The sequence below is a fragment of the Rhinoderma darwinii genome, chromosome 11 (genome assembly GCF_050947455.1).
Source record: "Rhinoderma darwinii isolate aRhiDar2 chromosome 11, aRhiDar2.hap1, whole genome shotgun sequence".
Classification (NCBI taxonomy): domain Eukaryota; kingdom Metazoa; phylum Chordata; class Amphibia; order Anura; family Rhinodermatidae; genus Rhinoderma; species Rhinoderma darwinii.
The window spans coordinates 98,654,133-98,671,673 of record NC_134697.1 but is presented as its reverse complement, the minus strand read 5'-3'; the positions used below and the strand labels follow the sequence as shown (position 1 = coordinate 98,671,673).

The following is a 17,541-nucleotide window of genomic DNA, read 5'->3' as shown; positions in this document are numbered from 1 at the left end:
AGAAACCCCTATCAAACACCCCATTTTAGAAACTAGACCCCTCAAAGTATTCACAACAGCATTTAGAAAGTTTATGAACCCTTTAGGCGTTTCACAGAAATTTAGAGCAAAGTAGAGGTGAAATTTACTTTTCTTTTTTTGTCAGAAAATCCTCTTTATACCATTTTTTTAATAACACAAAAGGTTTTACCAGAGAAACGCAACTTAATACGTATTGCCCAGATTCTGCAGTTTAGAGAAATATCCCACATGTGGCGCTAGTGCGGTAATGGACTGAAGCAAGGAGCACCTAGTGGATTTTGAGCCCTCCTTTTTATTAGGCACCATGTCCGGTTTGAAGAGGTCTTGTGGTGCCAAAACAGTGGAAAACCCCCAAAAGTGACCCCAATTTGGAAACTAGACCCCTTGAGGAATCCATTGCAGTTTTCATGTCATGCATGCGACTTTTTGATCAGTATTTATTCTATTTTTAGGTGGCACGGTGACTAAAAAACCGCAATTCTACTATTGTTTTTTTGTTCTATTTTTTTCACAGCGTTCACCGTGCGCTATAAATGACACATTCACTTCATTCTGCGGGGCGATACGATTACGGCGATACCAGATGTTTATAGTTTTTTTTATGTCTTATGGCGTTTGCACAATAAAATACTTGTTGTAATAAATAATTGACTTTTTGTGTTACCTTATTCTAAGAGCCATAACGTTTTTATTTTTCCTTCAAAAAAGCCGTGCGAGGACTTATTTTTTGCGTAACGAACTGTAGTTTCCATCAGTACCATTTTTAGGTACATGCGACTTTTTGATCTCTTTTTATTCCATTTTTTAAGCGGTCAAGTGACCAAACAATTGTGATTGTGGTGAGGTTTATTTATTTATTTTTTTACGGCGTTCACCGCGCGGGATAAATAACGAAATAATTTTGTAGTTCAGGCCGTTACGGACGCGGCGATACCAATTATGTATAGTTTATTTGTTTATTTATTTTAATAATAAAGACTGACAAGGGAAAAAGGGGGATTTTTACTTTTATTACTTTTAAAACTTTTATTTTCTTATTTTTACACAACTTTTTTTAACTTTTTTTTAACTTTATTACTTTGTCCCACTAGGGGACTTGAGGACAGGAGGCCCTGATCACTATTCTAATACACTGCACTACATGCGTAGTGCAGTGTATTAGAACTGTCAGCTACTCACTGACAGCAAGCATAGTGGGTCCTGACTCTGTCAGGACCCACTAGGCTTCCGTCTATGGCATAGCCGGACGCCATTTTTTGGTGTCCGGTTGCCATAGTCACCATCGCCGGCCGCTATCGTGTAGCAGGCCGGCGATGGCGGATTAACCCCTAAGAAGCCGCGATCGCTATTGAACGCGGCTTCTGAGGGGTTAAATCTGCGGGGACCACCGCGATCGGTCCCGGCACATTGAGCAGTGATAGTCTGCTGTCGGAAACAGCAGCTATCACAGCTCATGCACGCGCCCCGCGCGAACGGCGCCGTGTTTACTCCATGACATACTATTATGTCATGGAGCACGAACGATGCACTTACCATGACATAATAGTATGTCCTGGAGCGTTAAGGGGTTAAAAATGTCTTCTATTTAAGAATTATGGAGGCCACTGCGCTCTTGGGAACTTTCAGTGCAGCAGACATTATTTTGTCCCCTTCTCCAGATCTGTGCCTCCACACAATCCAGTCTCTGAACTCTACAGGTAGTTCTTTCCTACTCATAACTTGGTTTTTGGTGTGATATACATTCTCAGCTGTGAGACCTTATATAGACAGGGGCGTGTCTTTCCAAATCATGTCAAATCATATAAATTTACCACCGGTGGACTCCAATCAAGGTGTAGAAGCATTTCAAGGATGATCTAGAGAAACGGGAGGCTCCAGAGCTCAATTTGAAGTGTCACAACAAAGGGTCGGAATATTTATGTCCATGCAAAATCAGAGTTTTTAATTTTATATAAATTAGCAAAAAAAAAAAAAATGTTATTCTGTTTTCACTTTGACATTATGTGGTACGGAGTGCAGAATGATGGGGAAAACCGTGTTTTAGCACAGGGCCTCAACAAAACTTTACTGTTTTCACATTTAATAAAGGTCTGAAGACTTTCTGAATGCGCTCTATTATATAAAAACACTCCATGCAGGAGAACGTAATTTCCTAAAAAACATAAAATCCAAAAACATACAACTATTGGAACGTGTCCTCTTCAGAATACAGTTACATAAAGTTCACTGCAGAGTCCATAGGAGAGTGGATCTTTATGGATATTCCTAGGAGTGTAAGAGCAAAGGTGATACCCCCAAAATTGTATTACCTGGCACTTATAGTTATTACCCGGTATTTTAAAGCACCAACATATTCCATAGAGCTATAAAGAGAATGTGTTTCCATAAAATGTCTGTTCATGCAGCTCTGACCTATGCATGAACCCTTAAACACATACGTACAACACCAAGTTTGTAGGAAGCGAAATGAGTAAGAAACAGTAGAAGCTAGTATAGTTAAGGTTTGTGAAGGCAACCATTTGCCCACGCTCCAAACATTAAAACATCTTCTATCTTCCATGAGTCCTCAAATGTCTAACAAGTTTTGACTTCACGGCAAAACATTTCCCACATTCTGAACACAAAAATGGCTTCTCCCCTGTGTGAATTTTTTGATGTCTCACAAGCCCTGATCTCTGAGCAAAACTTTTCCCACATTCAGAACATTGAAACAACTTCTCCCCTGTGTGACTTCTTTGATGTCTGACGAGGCCCGATTTCTTAACAAAACATTTGCCACATTCCGAACATGAAAATGGCCTCTCCCCCGTGTGAATTCTCTGATGCTGAAGGAGGACAGACTTGTGGGCAAAACTTTTTCCACATTCCGAACATGAAAACGGCCTCTCTCCCGTGTGAACTTTCTGATGTTCGACGAGAACAGATTTCCGGGTATAACTTTTTCCACATTCCAAACATGAAAACGGCTTCTTCTCTCTGTGGATTCTGTGGTGTTTCACAAAATCTGCTTTCTTTGTAAAACTAATCTCACATTCTAAACATGAAAATTGTCTTTCTTCTGTATGTAATCTCTGATGTTTGCTAAGATTGGATTTTTTGGTGAAACTTTTCTCACATACTGAACATGAGTATGGCCTCTCTCCAGTGTGATTTCTCTGATGTATAACGAGACTTAACTTGCTAGTAAAACTTTTTTCACATTCTGTACAGGAAAATGGCTTCTCCCCCGTATGAATTCGCTGATGCTGAACAAGTCTTGATTTGTACGCGAAACATTTCTCGCATTCTAAACATGAAAACGGCTTATCCCCCGTGTGAATTCTTCGATGGTCCGCGAGGTACGATTTGTGAGCAAAACATTTTCCACACTCCGAACACGAAAATGGCCTCTCTCCAGTGTGAATTCTCAGATGGTCTTCAAGATTTGATTTGTTGTGAAAACATTTCCCACATTCTGAACAAGAAAATGGTCTGTCTCTGTGAATCCTCTGATGCTGCGCCAGAGTGGATTTTGTGATAAAACATTTCTTACATTCAGAACAAGAAAACGGCCTCTCTCCGGTGTGAATTTTTTGGTGTTTCACAAGACCAGATTTTTCAATAAAACATTTGCCACATTCCAAACATGGAAACTGCTTCTCCCCCGTGTGGATTTTAAGATGTCTGACAAGATTTGAATTCTTGGCAAAACATTTGCCGCATTCTAAACATAAAAATGGCTTCTCCCCCGTGTGAATTTTATGATGTTCGATAAGACACGATTTGTAGGCAAAACATTTTCCACATTCAGAACATGAAAATGGTCTCAGCCCCGTATGGATTTTCCAATGTTCATCAAGACTTGACTTTTTGACAAAACATTTTCCACACTCTGAACAAGAGAACTGCCTCTCCATGGTGTGACTCTGTTGAAGAGAATATGATTTAAACCTTTTACCACATCCGGAGTGATATTGCTTCTCTCCTCTGTGGATTTTCTGATGGGTGAAGAGAAACACCCTATGCTTAAAACATTTTCCACATCTGGAACAAATAAATAATTGCCGTTTATGATCTTTCCAATGTTTCCAACTTGGGAATGATTTTTTGCCGGTATGACTTCTGTTCCCACTGTCACAACATGGGGATGGAGAATTATTTTTTTTGCGAATACAGAGATCTGGTAACATTCTGCTTTGACGTCCATCGTGTATAGTTTGGCCAATGGGGTTTTCTCCTGTGGAATCCCGTGTGCCATTTTTTTCTATTTTACAGGCTGGACGTAAAGTATTTCTCTTCAAGGTCTTGCTGTGGCCAATTGCTGAAGAAAAAAAAGGAAGCATATTAATGATTAAATATGACAGCAAATAAGTAATTGGCTGCTGTAGGCAACCACCTTTTTTCAGTTTTACGAAAGTTTTTAAATCCAACCCATTATTGTCAACCTAAAAACACCCAAATAATGAAAAATAAGATTTACAGCCAATCTCTAATATACATCTATTATCCTAAAAAAGGATTTAGTGGGGGACTTTACTGCATCGCAGGTAGATTGTAGCCTTCCATAAACACCAGCCTGACGTTGTTACCATGGGTAGCGAATTTTCCTACTGTAAGATGTTGATAAACCAGATCAGTTAAAGGGTTTGTCCTAACATCCAATGACATTATCAAAGTCCCACTAGCAGTTGAATCAATATTGTTTCAGAACACGTTCCGTTTGTCCGCATAGAATAAGATATCATCAGTTTTTCACGTCCGTAAAAAAACAAAAAAAAAACTGAAGAATGCCCACTTTTATCTCGAATTGTCCCAAGCCACTGAAAACCCTCCCAGGAAGGTCACATGGTTTCTGACTATGTCTGGTCTTTTCTGGAGACCTACAGATCATGTTCTATTGCACTGGCCGGTCTCTAGGAGATTCAGGGAGCGACGTGAGATGCTGGAGAAAGAACTGAAGAGGAAGAGGAGGCTATGGGTTCACTCTATCGTCCCACAGCGGGCCAGCAAATGCCAATTCCACACTTTTTACTATGACCTACGTCAGCACCCGGACAAATTCTCTGCCTTCTGTCCATCCAGACATTTCACAGACTGCTGGAGGAGCTGCGTCCTGGAATGGCCTTCCAGGACACAAATATGTGGCGGTGTATTTCTTCTGAGGAACGGCTCCTTGAGGCAAGAACATGGACTGTCCCCTTTTCCCATTAGGAGGGAGGGTGCAGGAATATGGATAGATAACTTATTTAATATTTATTTTTGAAAATCTTTTTCAAACTCCTGGCCACTGGAAACTTGTTTGCATGCCTAAATTTTGAGTGCTTGCTGGAGACGTCGTCCATCGTAGGGATTGTCAAGGAAACCTGCGACACAATTTGGGCGCGACTAAAGACTTCTGTCATGTCACCACTAACTACAGAAGTGGTTGGACATCGCCAAAGGATTTTTCCAAAACAGCATTTTCCCAAATGCATTGGGGCGCAGTCCATCGCTGTGATGAGTTCAGGTGGTGAATCTACAATTACCTGCTCACCAGGGCAAGAAGGCTCGTCAAGTGTGTCTTAGGAATACTGTCCAATTAATGGAGAATATTCCTAAGTGCAATCCGGATGGATCCACAGAATGTTGACTTATGTTGTGTGATCCTTCATAGCTAGACCAGGATTTATGACACGTCAGCTAATGTTGACAAACATCTGCCAACAGCCCCTGCCCTTCCTGACAACTCCACTCATTCCAGACCTAGTATAGTTGGACTGAGAGTCAGGGACCTGTATGCCGACTACTTTCTCACACCTGAGGGAGACAGCAGGACTCTATTCGTAGAGAAAGAAAATCTACAATTTATTTCCTGATTTTCCAATTTGTTTCTGCATCTGTTTTTGCAATTTCTTTAAGTTAGTATATTTTTGATTGACAGTTAGGAACTCGCAAGATACAGAGTATTAACTGACCGGACTGCATAGAGTAAGGGCCTGACCAACAGGCAGTAATCCGGCATGGAGGGCTGCAGGTAAGGGTGCAGTCACCCACTGCGTGTAACTGCACCCTAGAAGCGGATTGGGAGGTTGTATATTTTTCTCCAAAATACTAAAAGAATACCTCCTTTCAGCATTTGGTCTACTATATATATATATATATATATATATATATATATATATATATATATATATAGATATAATTTATTTTTTTATAAAAAAAAATAATGCATACTCTGCAGTGGCTGTCGCTTGTTCCTCTCTTTTTTTTTATTTTATTTTTTCAAAAACACCAAACTCATTTTATTTGTTTATCAACAGTTTTTTAAATTCAAATTCTTTTTAATGGAAACCACTGTACAACTTGCACCACCAACAAAGGTGCCCAAAAAAACAAAACAACCTCACAACAAGCAAAAAAATTACAAGAAAAATCGACGCAGAGGGTGTCTCAGGATACTGACGGCCTTGGAGCACCAGCTGCCAGGTAACCTGATGTTGGTGGTGGTGCCACAGCAGCTTGTGGATTAGGGCCATAATAGTGTTCATGGGGATGGTAGAGGGTAGCCTCTGTATGGGGACTGATCCAGAAAATACAGGGGAGGAGAGGACTGGTACTCCATTTGCCTACATACATATTGCAGGAGTAGTGGTTCGGCTGGGGCCCTGGTGTGGCCAAATTCCTGCCACTGTTCCAAGGTAGTGAAGATGAGTGGGGTGGAGTAGTTTTCGCCACAACCAGGATTGTGAGAGCTGACCTGGAGCACAACAATCGTTCTGTTGGTACCTTTACGCAAATGAGATGCCGAGCGCCGCAGAAACAATTCTGCCGAGTCCACTTTTCTGCCCAAATAGTCTAGTATCCGGGAGTCCACTTTTTGTCCAGGAGTAAGTGCCGTCTCCGTCCTCCTGGTGGCTGGTCCTTTAGCCAAGTGTGTTTCCTCCTGATATGATGGCGACAACGTCGAGGAGGCAGACGTCCTTGGTTGGGCCTGACAGGTTGTCTCCGACGTGCAGTTTGGGGTCACAGGAATAGAAGCCGCCTCCCCCGTGGTTTGCTCCTGCTTCTCCATCTTGTATCTAAAGCGAGAAATATCAATTTAAAACCTTTTCTGTCAAAATGCGAAGCAAAAAAAATTATATATATGTTTTATTAAGCTTGAAACTTAATAAAACATTTGAAAAACAGATTTCCTTTCTCCCGCCACATTGGAACAGCCATAACTTTTTAACCGCTTTGACCAGCCTTGGCGTCCAAGCAATTTTTGAATTTTTTTTTCATCCTCGCATTACCAGAGCCCTAACTTTCGAATTCTTCCGTCTACATAGCTGTATGAGGGCCTATTTTTTGTTAGACGAGTTAAGGTTTTTAATGCTATCCTTTTGAGATACATAAGAGTTTTTGATTGCTTTTTCTTGATTTTTTGAGATGTGGGATGCCTGATAAATAGCACGATAATTTTAGAGTTCGGGTCGTTACGGATGCGGAGATACCAATTATGTGCACTTTTTGTTATGTTTACAATTTTTTTAATAATTAAGAACTTTGTCCAGGAAAAATGTCTCTTATGTTTTTTACTCAGTTTTTTTTTTCTTCAAACTATGGGACTTTACTTTGTATAACACGCTGCAATGCTTCTGTATTGCAATGTACTACGCCTAAAAGTCTATATATAGACAGGGCAGTTAGGAGTTTTAAGACCCTTGGTCAGAGCAATGGTAATGCTCTGGCCGGGGATTCTGCCCCTCGAGAAACCCGACGTCTCGAAAGTGACAGTGAAGTCATATATCGACAGTGAAGTCAGGGGCTTTCAACTACAGAGTCCCCGGCCAGAGCGTTGAAAGCACTCCGGCCGGAGACTCTGGGACTGGAAAAGGGCATTTAGACAGTGACATCAGGGGCTTCTCCAGTCCCGGAGTCCCCGGCTTCTGCTGCACTGGTCAGGAACTCCGTAGTTGAAAGCCCCTGATATCCCTTGTCCATGTAGGGACAATGACGTCAGGGGCTTCGCCAGTGCTAAAATCTCCTGGCCTCTGAGCGCTACCTGATGCTCTTCACGGGGACTCTGGCCCTGGGGAAGTTCCCTGTTTAACGCTATATGGCATCCGTCACACATAGGCTCGCATTTTAAAAAGAATGTATACTGATTGGTATACTTTGTTTGTGGGATCCCTAAGGTTGGAATAGAATAGACTATACCGTAGACATACCAATGTACACCAGCCTGATGGAGGCCAAAAAGACACTATTTTGGCCTCCATCAGGCTAATGGAGCCATATGAATACGTTTGGCGTGCACATCGGAAGCTTTTCCTACGTACAGTAAAAACAGAGGAAAGTAAATTAAAATACATATGGACGCAGATCTAAGACGCCCCTAAGGGACATCATTTGCTGCGTATATACGTATGGCGTCTTCTTGCTGGCCCCGGACCCACGCTTCCCCTTCTGGGTCAGTTTTTTTCGGAAACTAATCTCTTAAGCTTCTCCAACAGGTCTAAGTTTCATCCACTGCAAGATAAACATTGCCAAAATAACATATGGCAGCGTAAGGAAAAGTGGCTATTTACATTGTCTGCATAACTTTACGGGCTACATCGCGGCATTGGGTATAAAGGGCTATTTACAGCAGTGCCAACCAATATAAAAGGACAATTTAAGTAACCATAATCTCTATCAGGGCCACATGGTGGCAAATGGTAATACTATTTGGAAATATAGGGCTAATGTTGAACTTACCGATTTTGGATTGCTCCCTTGGGCTTCTTTTGTCTCACAAAGCAGAGAATATGACCCGGGTAATCTCCTCCCCAGTCATGTCCTTCGTGGCCCGGTCATGGTAGACATTGGCCCGGTTGTCCCAAAACTCTGGCTTCTCCTGGACAAGACAGATCAACTTCTCCACATCCATTACACGGTGCCTTGCTGGATGGCACAGTAGAAAGCAGGGGTAGGCTGGAGTGGTGTGTCACAAGCTCGCCCACGCTGCTCTGGCAGTACTTGCCGTTTTCTTTTCAGGGTCTCCTAGCAAACCAACCGTGAAAAAACGGAGCGCACTCGGTGTTTGAATTCTTTTCGATCACATTGACTTGAATGCGCAAGTCAAGCGCGAGAATCGGACCAGATTAGTGCTTGCTGCGATCTTCTCTGCGTCCGTGTGGGAAATCAGAAATGTGAATTTACCCATTGACTTGAATGTGTCAGTGTGCAGTCGGTGTGCTGTCCATTCTACACTCGAATGGCACAAGGACGAGCACAATGCTGTGTCTGAACAGGGCCTTAGGGCACGACGGTGTGTGCCACCCAAGTCCTGTCCGTGAAAAGATAGGACATGTTGTATCTTTCCATGGATCGGAGAGTCGGGTCAGTTTTCAGACCCGATTTACCCACTGAAGTGAATGGGTCCGTGAAAACTATCGGATGCCGTGAAAAACGGCCGGAGTGGCGCTCGGTCTTGTGCAAGAGCCCTTAGTCTTTTCCTTTCTTGAAATCGGGATTCCAACGGCTCTTTCACACCATCACAGGAATGGTGGCAGAATTGACAGCCCAGCACTGCGGACACGTGACCGCCGCGCAACTATTGGGAACTACATTTCCCAGGTACACCCTGCCCCGTCCTGTGTGCCAATGGCAAAAAGTGCTGCACGGCAGGGCAAGCGATAGTAAACTGCGCATGCTCACCCTGTGCAGTGGGAACGCCGAGACAACGGGTGTGCAGAGCGAGGACGAGAGCCGCTATACTGACAATAGAGCATGCTCAGCCTGCGGCAAAAGATCTACTGGGGGATGTAACAGGGGGCAACCAGGAGATAAACCAATAGGATAGGGTATATAGTTCAACGATTCATTTTTGGTGACTATTTCTAATTACAGTAATTGAATGGGCCACAAATATGTTGTTGTAAACAGCCTTTTAACTGGAGGGCGCTCAACAGATAATCCCCTCCCCCACCTCTCATATGGGTGGTCCAGTGTTAGGAAACCATGTGTTATCAAAATCTAAGAATCAGCAGGAAGGCATAGAGCCGGTTATATGAGTTAATGATCAAATTCATATGGCTCGCTGAACTGTTGTATAGCCCCCGGAGTCCAGGTTGCTCTGCGCACCCTCTAGTTTAACTCTTTCTAGATATTTTTCAGACGTCAATGACTGATGTTCACTTGTCTCATAAGTTTGACTGAATGGAGAATGTGTGATTCTCTATCCTGGGGTCGTTACTTACCGGTGGTGATATGATCTGGATTTTCTGTCTTGTTGATGGTCACGGGAAGCGCCTCCTCCTTTATCTCTTCTTTGATACAAACCTGAAAAGCGTCATTTATTTTATAATATGAAAAGATGGAATTCCAACATAACTGGACAGAAGAACGTACAAGTTTTGCAGCTATTTCCTATAGAAGCATTTCAATTTCTTTGTGGGGAGCAAACTAAAAACATTCCAGGATTAGAACAATTAATCTGATTTATCTAAGTCTATGGAGAGGGCAGGGGGAGAAGAGAGAGAGAGAGCAAGACACAGACATGCTGCCCATACAAGTCTATGGAGAGGGGAAGGGCAGAAGTAGGAGGGAGCAGAGAGAGAGAGAGACACAGACACACTGCCCATACAAGACTAGGGAGAGGGGAGCAGGAAGAAGGAGCAGAGTGAGAGACACAGACACGCTGCATACAAGTCTATTAAGAGGGGAGGGGGAGCAGGGAGAGGAAGCAGGAGAAGGGTGAGAATGACACATACTGCTGTTAAGGTTTCTATTACATCCTAGTGCTGGATTCTCAGCTACACTGTTCCTTACTGCTGTATAATCTCCTCCATACTGCTGAAGCTTCTATATATGTGATAGAGATAGGAGAGCAGGATTCTCCTCTTCTATGTGTGCTCTATATAGAAGACATGATAGCCTTTAGTCTCCGCCCACTAGCTCAGAGAAAACGGAGTAGAAATAGAGCCTGCATAGGGGAAAACTGCTAAATAATGGAGAATACAAGTCATATAATGGCCAGAAATAGTCTTATTCCCCATTCACACATATAACAGATTATTCTGAAAAGACCCCTGAAAATGTAGGTATGCTTTAACACCTCAGCTTGAATCATGAATCTGCTTTATCTAAGTCTATGGAGAGGGCAGGGGGAGAAGAGAGAGAGAATAAGACACAGACATGCTGCCCATACAAGTCTATGGAGAGGGGAAGGTGAGCAGACACACTGGCCATACAAGACTAGGGAGAGGGGAGGGGGGAGCAGGAGTAGGAAAAAGGAGCAGAGTGAGAGACACAGACACACTGCATACAAGTCTATGAAGAGGGGAGGGGGAGCAGGGAGAGGAAGCAGGAGAAGGGTGAGAATGACACATACTGCTATTAAGGTTTCTATTACATCCCAGTGCTGGATTCTCCGCTACACTGCTCCTTACTGCTGTATAATCTCCTCCATACTGCTGCAGCTTCTATATATGTAATAGAAATAGGAGAGCAGGATTCTCCTCTTCTATGTGTGCTCTATATAGAAGACATGATAGCCTTTAGTTTCCGCCCACTAGCTCAGAGAAAACGGAGAAGTAGAGGTGGAGCCTGCAGAGGGGAAAACAGCTAAATAATGCAGAATACAAGTCATATAATGGCCAGAAATAGTCTTATTCGCTGTTCACACATATGACAGATTAGTCTGAAAAGTCCCCTGAAAATGTAGGTATGCTTTAACACCTCAGCTTTATTTACCTGATGATCCTCTGGGACATTGTGATCTTCTTCTGGACAATCCTGGGAATACAAAGGACGGGGACATCTCTCTGCTGGGTTTCTCTTACTGGATCCACCTGTAGACACACACAGTGACTGAATACATTGTCTATATGTGATGGTCAGATAATGTTCTGTATTCAGTGGTTATTACGCACCTCGGCCAATGTCGACAGGAATGTCCTCCTCCTTACACTGCTGATCACCCATCACATACGTCTCATTATCTTCTGCACTGGCCTCAGATTTGATATCACTCATGTCTTCACCCTGTTTCCACACGTGGATAAAATCATGAAAACTTTAACAAGACTAAAAAACGATGAACCGAAAGTTTGCAGTCCGTCTTTATGGTAATTATTGAGGGTCCTTCTAAAATCTGCCTGGTTCCTCCTCCCCCATTTACCCCTCACCGAGATTTGACATAGTGAGTGGGAGGGGTATCCAGTGGGCTTACGTGCTGAGGCCGCTCCATACGTAGCGGGTGTCGGATATATGTTACAGCTGACACTTCACTGCAATTGCCGAGATCGGAGATATCTCCGATCCTGGATGTTTTTTTTTTTTCTTTATCAAATGATCCTGGATGTTTAACCACTTAGATGACCCGGTCAATAGTGACTGCAGCATCTAAGCCGTTAGAAAGGGAAGCCCCTCTGTCATCCCATGCACCCCCATGACGCGATTGTAGGTGCCAATGGTTGTCAAGGCCCAAAGTCTGCCATCTTTCTGCTCCTATTAATAGACGTCAGTAAAAAATACTATAGACTGCAATATATAGGAATTGCAGTGTATTGTATCAGCGATCAATTGATCGCTTGTTCAAGTCCAAAAGAGGGACTTAAAAAAAATACAAAAAAACTGTTAACACAAGTTTTCATGTACAAAAATGTTAAAAAAAAAAAATCTTAAAAACATTAATAGGTAAAACAGAAAAAAAAAAAAAAAACATTATTGGTATTACGGCGTCTGTAAAATCATAAAAACAATATTCTAACGTTATTTACCCCACAGGAAGAATGACGTAAATATAAATAAATAAAAAACACCAGAATTGCTGTTTTTTGGTCACCTTGGCTCCCAAAAAAATGGAATAAAAAGTGATCAAAAAAGTTGCATGTACCCCAAAATGGTACCAATAAAAACGACAGCTCCATCGAAGGAAAATTAGAAAAATAGTTTCTTGATAAAAGCAGTAAATCATATTAAAAACATACATTTGTTATCGCCAATCAGAATAATGTCAGTGAACGCCGTTAAAAACAAAACCCAAAAAACAATGTAGGAATCGCTTTTTCTTTCCCATTCCACCCGACAAAGAATTTTTTTCCGTTTCCCAGTACATTATATGGTGCCATTAAAATCTACAACTTATAAATCAAGCCCTCATAGGGCGATATTGATGGAAGAAATAAAAAAACAAAAAACGGGACAGAAAAAAAAACAAAAATGAAAAAACTAAAATGAAAAATGGCGGCAGTGGCAGGGGGTAGAAGGCGGCGTCTGTCAGGCCTTCACAGCTGCTCTGTAGATAATATGGAGTAGATCTAATTGGGCGCCCTCATCTCCATCTACCTGATGAGCCTGTGGGGCACATCTAATCTCCGCCGGACCATCCTGGGAATACGGGGGACGGGGACATCTCTCTGGGGGGTTTCCCTCTCTGGATCCATCTGTGGACACACACAGTGACTGAATACATTGTTATATGTGATGATCAGATGATGGGGGCATCTACGTGACCTTCAAAAAGGCTCTCTCCTTTACCATGAATGAAAGTCTCCTCTTCCTTACACTGCAGATCAGCCCTCGTATATGTCTGATCTTCTTCTTCTTCTTCATCATCTACAACCTCCACTTTAATATCCAGTAGATCTTCAGCCTAACAGGACAGGGGTCGGGGGGGGGAATAAAAAATATCAAAAATAACTCCGGTTTCCATCCCTTGACTTTGAGCAGATGGTGAGCCCATTACCTGATGATCCGGTGGGACCTGGTGATGTTCCTCCGGATAATCCCGGGAATACAGAGGACTGGGACAACTCTCTGGTGGACGAAGCGATTACCATAAGAAAGACAAAACATATATCATAATAGATTTCCATCAGAAAAACCATATTAGCGTCTGATTTTCCAGCAAAGAGATGTAAAGCCGAGTAAATAAAAGATAAGAACACCATAAGAAAAAAACGGTGATGAAGAAACAACGATCTACGGATGACACGAGTCATAATCACTTAGGGTCAATTTTACAGCAACCCCGTTTCTATTTTAGGCACTGCATTTTTTCGAGACAAAGCCAGAAGCTAATCCAGCAGGAAGGTATAAGGAGAAGTATAGGTCCGAACTTTATATTTCTTTTGTATTCAGTTTTGGCTTTGGCTTAAAAACGGCATAAAAAACTGGTCTTTTTAAAAAAAACACTGTGTGAAGTCACCCGTAAAGGGTTTACCCGCTTTGGACGATCCCTCGTTAGAAGGGTTCATTGACAATAAGCAGTGGATCCTCAGCGATCAGCTGTTATTTGTGGGACAACCTGGCAGTAAGAGCTCAATTTCCCTGCAGTGCCACCACAGGGGAAACAAAGTATTACACAGTACCCACTTAAATCAGTGGGTTGCCTACGTCATAAAGGACAGGCTAGGTCCTCCACTCTGGCCAAGAGAATCTACAGAGGACTCTAATAGGGTATATGAAAGTGCACCTCCATTTGTACCTTCCTGCTTGAAACTAAATCGGACGTGGAGAGATTCTCCTGCGCGGTGGTCGCCCAATTAGAAAAATTAATCTACAATATCTACAAACAACGTAAATGAATCCTCACACAACACATCACATACCCTCAACCATGTCTGCCGGGAGCCGTAGCATCTCCCACTCCCACATACTTTTGGCTGTCGTCACAGCTTCATCAGGAGGCCAATCCTGGGAACACAGGGGACAGGGACAACTCTCCGGTGATTTTACTTTACTGGATCCATCTGTAGGAAACACACACATCGACGGAATAGATTGGGGGGGGGGGATTTATCAAGACTGCCGTTTCTTACACTAGTCTTAAAGAAAGATGGAGTAAGATGCGACGCGTTTATTAGGAGGTAGTCCGATCTGGGGGGGTTAGGTACAGGGGCCGGCACGGGCTTCAATCTTGCTTTGCCCCAGAGTAAAGTTTAGGCCAGCTCGGAGCTAGGGTAGATTTCCACTATAATTTACACCCGTTTTCTGGTGTAAATTATACGTTTGTGGCCCCGCCCCTTTAAAGAAGCCACTTCCCATTTTACTAAAAGTCCCGAGGGCGGCGTAAAATGCCCAAAAGTTTTCTATGACTTGTCTACGCCAGAAAACTGGTGTTGAAGGGTTGATCAATTCCCCCCATTGTGTATATGCGATGATCAGATGATGGGGATATCTATGTAGCCCCTAAAATCTCTTACTAGGTGACGTTAGGGTCCGGTGACTCTCCATTTCAATGCCTCCTGCGCTCTAAAACACGGGCTGGCGCCTCCTCATCATCCAGCGCCGACCTTATCGCTCGCGACGGCAAAAGAACAGGTCACGGCATCAAACTTGGAGGGTGAAAAAAAATAACGTTCAGAGAGTGAATCCCATCACGGTCTGTATCTGAAACGCGGCCGTTTTCACATGCTCGAGCGCCGCTCCATTCCTGCTCCTCAATGCTCAACCCCCGTTTTTGAGATAATGATATATTGTGATAGTTCAGACTTTTACGGACGCGGCGATACCAATTATGTTTATTTTTTTTACTATGCTCTAGGGGGGAAATGGATTTTTTTAACTTTTAATATATTTCGATTTTTTGTACATAAAAAAAAAACTTTATTTCACAGAATTTTACTTTTGTTATTAGTCCCCCGCGGGGACTTGAACCGGCGATCGCTGGATCGCTCCCACTATATGCTGCAATACTAATGTATATATATAGTATATCATCTTTCTGACAGGCAGCGCTTAGAAGGAGCACAAAGATGGCGGACCTGGGGGCCTTCATTAGGCCCCCGGGCTACCATAGCAACGATCGCCCCCCGCGATTGCATTCCTGCTAGGGTGGGCGGCATTTAGTGGGTCAAACGAGCGGGATCCCGATCGCGTGTGTGAATTCTTCTGGTTAATACAGCCGACACGCCACTTATTTTTTTTCTAGTTCACTAGTACGTTATACGGTGAAAAGCGACAACTCGTCCCGCCAAAAACAAGACCGCGTTATCGAAAATCTGTATAATGGCCGGGAAGGAGTTAACAGCATTTGATCGCTCCGCGCTGTGCCTCCATTATAGGGGGGCAGATATAGGTGCCCCCCCCCCTCTCTAGGATTACATATCAGACAGGATTGTCCAGCACATATAAAGCAGTGCCCCCCATGTGCTGGGACTTGTAGTGCCCCTGGATGTCGCTCCCCCTCACCACACCCCCCAGCAGTGATGTACAGCATGCGCTGATCTCCAGACTACGCGCCATAATGACACTGAGCACCCGTCATACATACACTGATCGCAGCTCTTCACTACCAGCGGTCAATAACTGCCCCGGAACTAATAGACAAATAATCCTTACCAGCCTCACTTCCGCCCATTACTCGGCTGCACCGCTCACTTCCGCAGGTTCAACACACGTGATGTGCTCTTTCTACGCGTTTGGCTTCGGGCACCGCCCACACCCAAGATGGCCGCGGTGTTAGTCCGTAGGTAAAGCGCATGCGCACACTTCTGGGCGGCTGTCTTCCTTTTTGTCTCTTTCTCCTCATTATGGGATCACTACGCGGTGTACGGGAGGAGAAGGAGCGGGGACAGTGAGGTGACTGACAGGTGACACTTCTATTATTATCACCTCCTGCTGGGGGGGGGGGGCTATAAGAACAATGGCTGGAAGTGCAGGAGCGTCAGTCATGAAGACATTATCACACACCTAGGAAATAACCAGAGCTTCACTAACTAGTACAGTCCTTATATACCTTTATTATATACAGTCATTATATAGACTCCTTATATACAGTCATTATATACCGTTATTATATACAGTCATTATGTACAGTTATTATATACAATCATTATATACAGTCATTATATAGACTCCTTATATACAGTCATACTATACAGTCCTTATATACTGTTATTATATACAATCATATCATACAGTTATTATATACAGTCCTTATGTACAGTTATTATATACAATCATTATATACAGTCATATTATATACAGTCCTTATATACAGTCATTATATGCAGTCATATTATACAGTCCTAATATACAGCCCTTGTATACAGTCAATATATACAGTCATTATATACAGTCCTTATATACAGTTATTATATACAGTCATATTATACAATCAATATATACAGTCATATTATACAGTCCTTATATACTGTCATTATTTACAGTCCTTATATACAGTCGTATACAGTCCTTATATACAGTCCTATTATACAGTCCTATTATATTCAGTCATATTATACAGTCCTGTATACAGTCCTTATACAGTCATTATATAGTTATTATATACAGTCCTTATATACAGTCATTATATACAGTCATTATATACAGTCCTTATATATAGTCATTATATACAGCCATGTTATACAGTCCTTATATAGTCAATATATACAATCATATACAGTCCTAATATATAGTCATTATATACAGTCCTTATATACAGTCATATAAAGTTCTTATATACAGTCCTTATATACAGTCATATACAGTTCTTGTATACAGTCATTATATACAGTCCTTATATACAGTCATCTTATCCAGTCCTTATATACAGTCATATTATACAGTCCTTATATACAGTCATATTAT

The 17,541-nt window shown here is 42.5% G+C and overlaps 1 protein-coding gene across 5 annotated transcripts; it reads right to left on the bottom strand.

Annotated features, from left to right (window-relative positions):
- Nucleotides 1–1,510: 1,510 nt before the first annotated feature.
- On the bottom strand, nucleotides 1,511–16,370 carry LOC142663488 (uncharacterized). 5 transcript variants are annotated; one of them, XM_075842169.1, is made up of 10 exons: nucleotides 16,223–16,263; nucleotides 15,153–15,284; nucleotides 14,607–14,699; nucleotides 13,694–13,764; nucleotides 13,486–13,600; nucleotides 13,294–13,391; nucleotides 11,877–11,988; nucleotides 11,698–11,795; nucleotides 10,203–10,284; nucleotides 1,516–4,321 (listed from the first exon to the last, which is right to left on the bottom strand). In XM_075842169.1, the coding sequence occupies exons 2-10, from the start codon at nucleotides 15,181–15,183 to the stop codon at nucleotides 2,571–2,573; spliced, it is 2,451 nt and encodes an 816-aa protein (XP_075698284.1). In that variant the 5' UTR covers nucleotides 15,184–15,284; nucleotides 16,223–16,263; the 3' UTR covers nucleotides 1,516–2,570. The 5 variants fall into 5 exon arrangements, with proteins under 5 accessions (XP_075698286.1, XP_075698284.1, XP_075698282.1 ...); XM_075842166.1 differs by having other exon boundaries at nucleotides 1,517–4,321; nucleotides 14,559–14,699; XM_075842167.1 differs by lacking the exons at nucleotides 15,153–15,284; nucleotides 16,223–16,263 and adding an exon at nucleotides 16,291–16,370 and having other exon boundaries at nucleotides 14,559–14,699.
- Nucleotides 16,371–17,541: the final 1,171 nt, after the last annotated feature.

Coding starts and splice junctions, on each gene's coding strand:
- LOC142663488 (XM_075842166.1), bottom strand. CDS start 15,183: ATGGAGAGTCACCGGACCCTAACGTCACCTA. Junction 14,700..15,152: donor CCGGACCCTAACGTCACCTA/GTAAGAGATTTT, acceptor TGTTTCCTACAG/ATGGATCCAGTAAAGTAAAA. Junction 13,765..14,558: donor CCCGGCAGACATGGTTGAGG/GTATGTGATGTG, acceptor TTCGTCCACCAG/AGAGTTGTCCCAGTCCTCTG.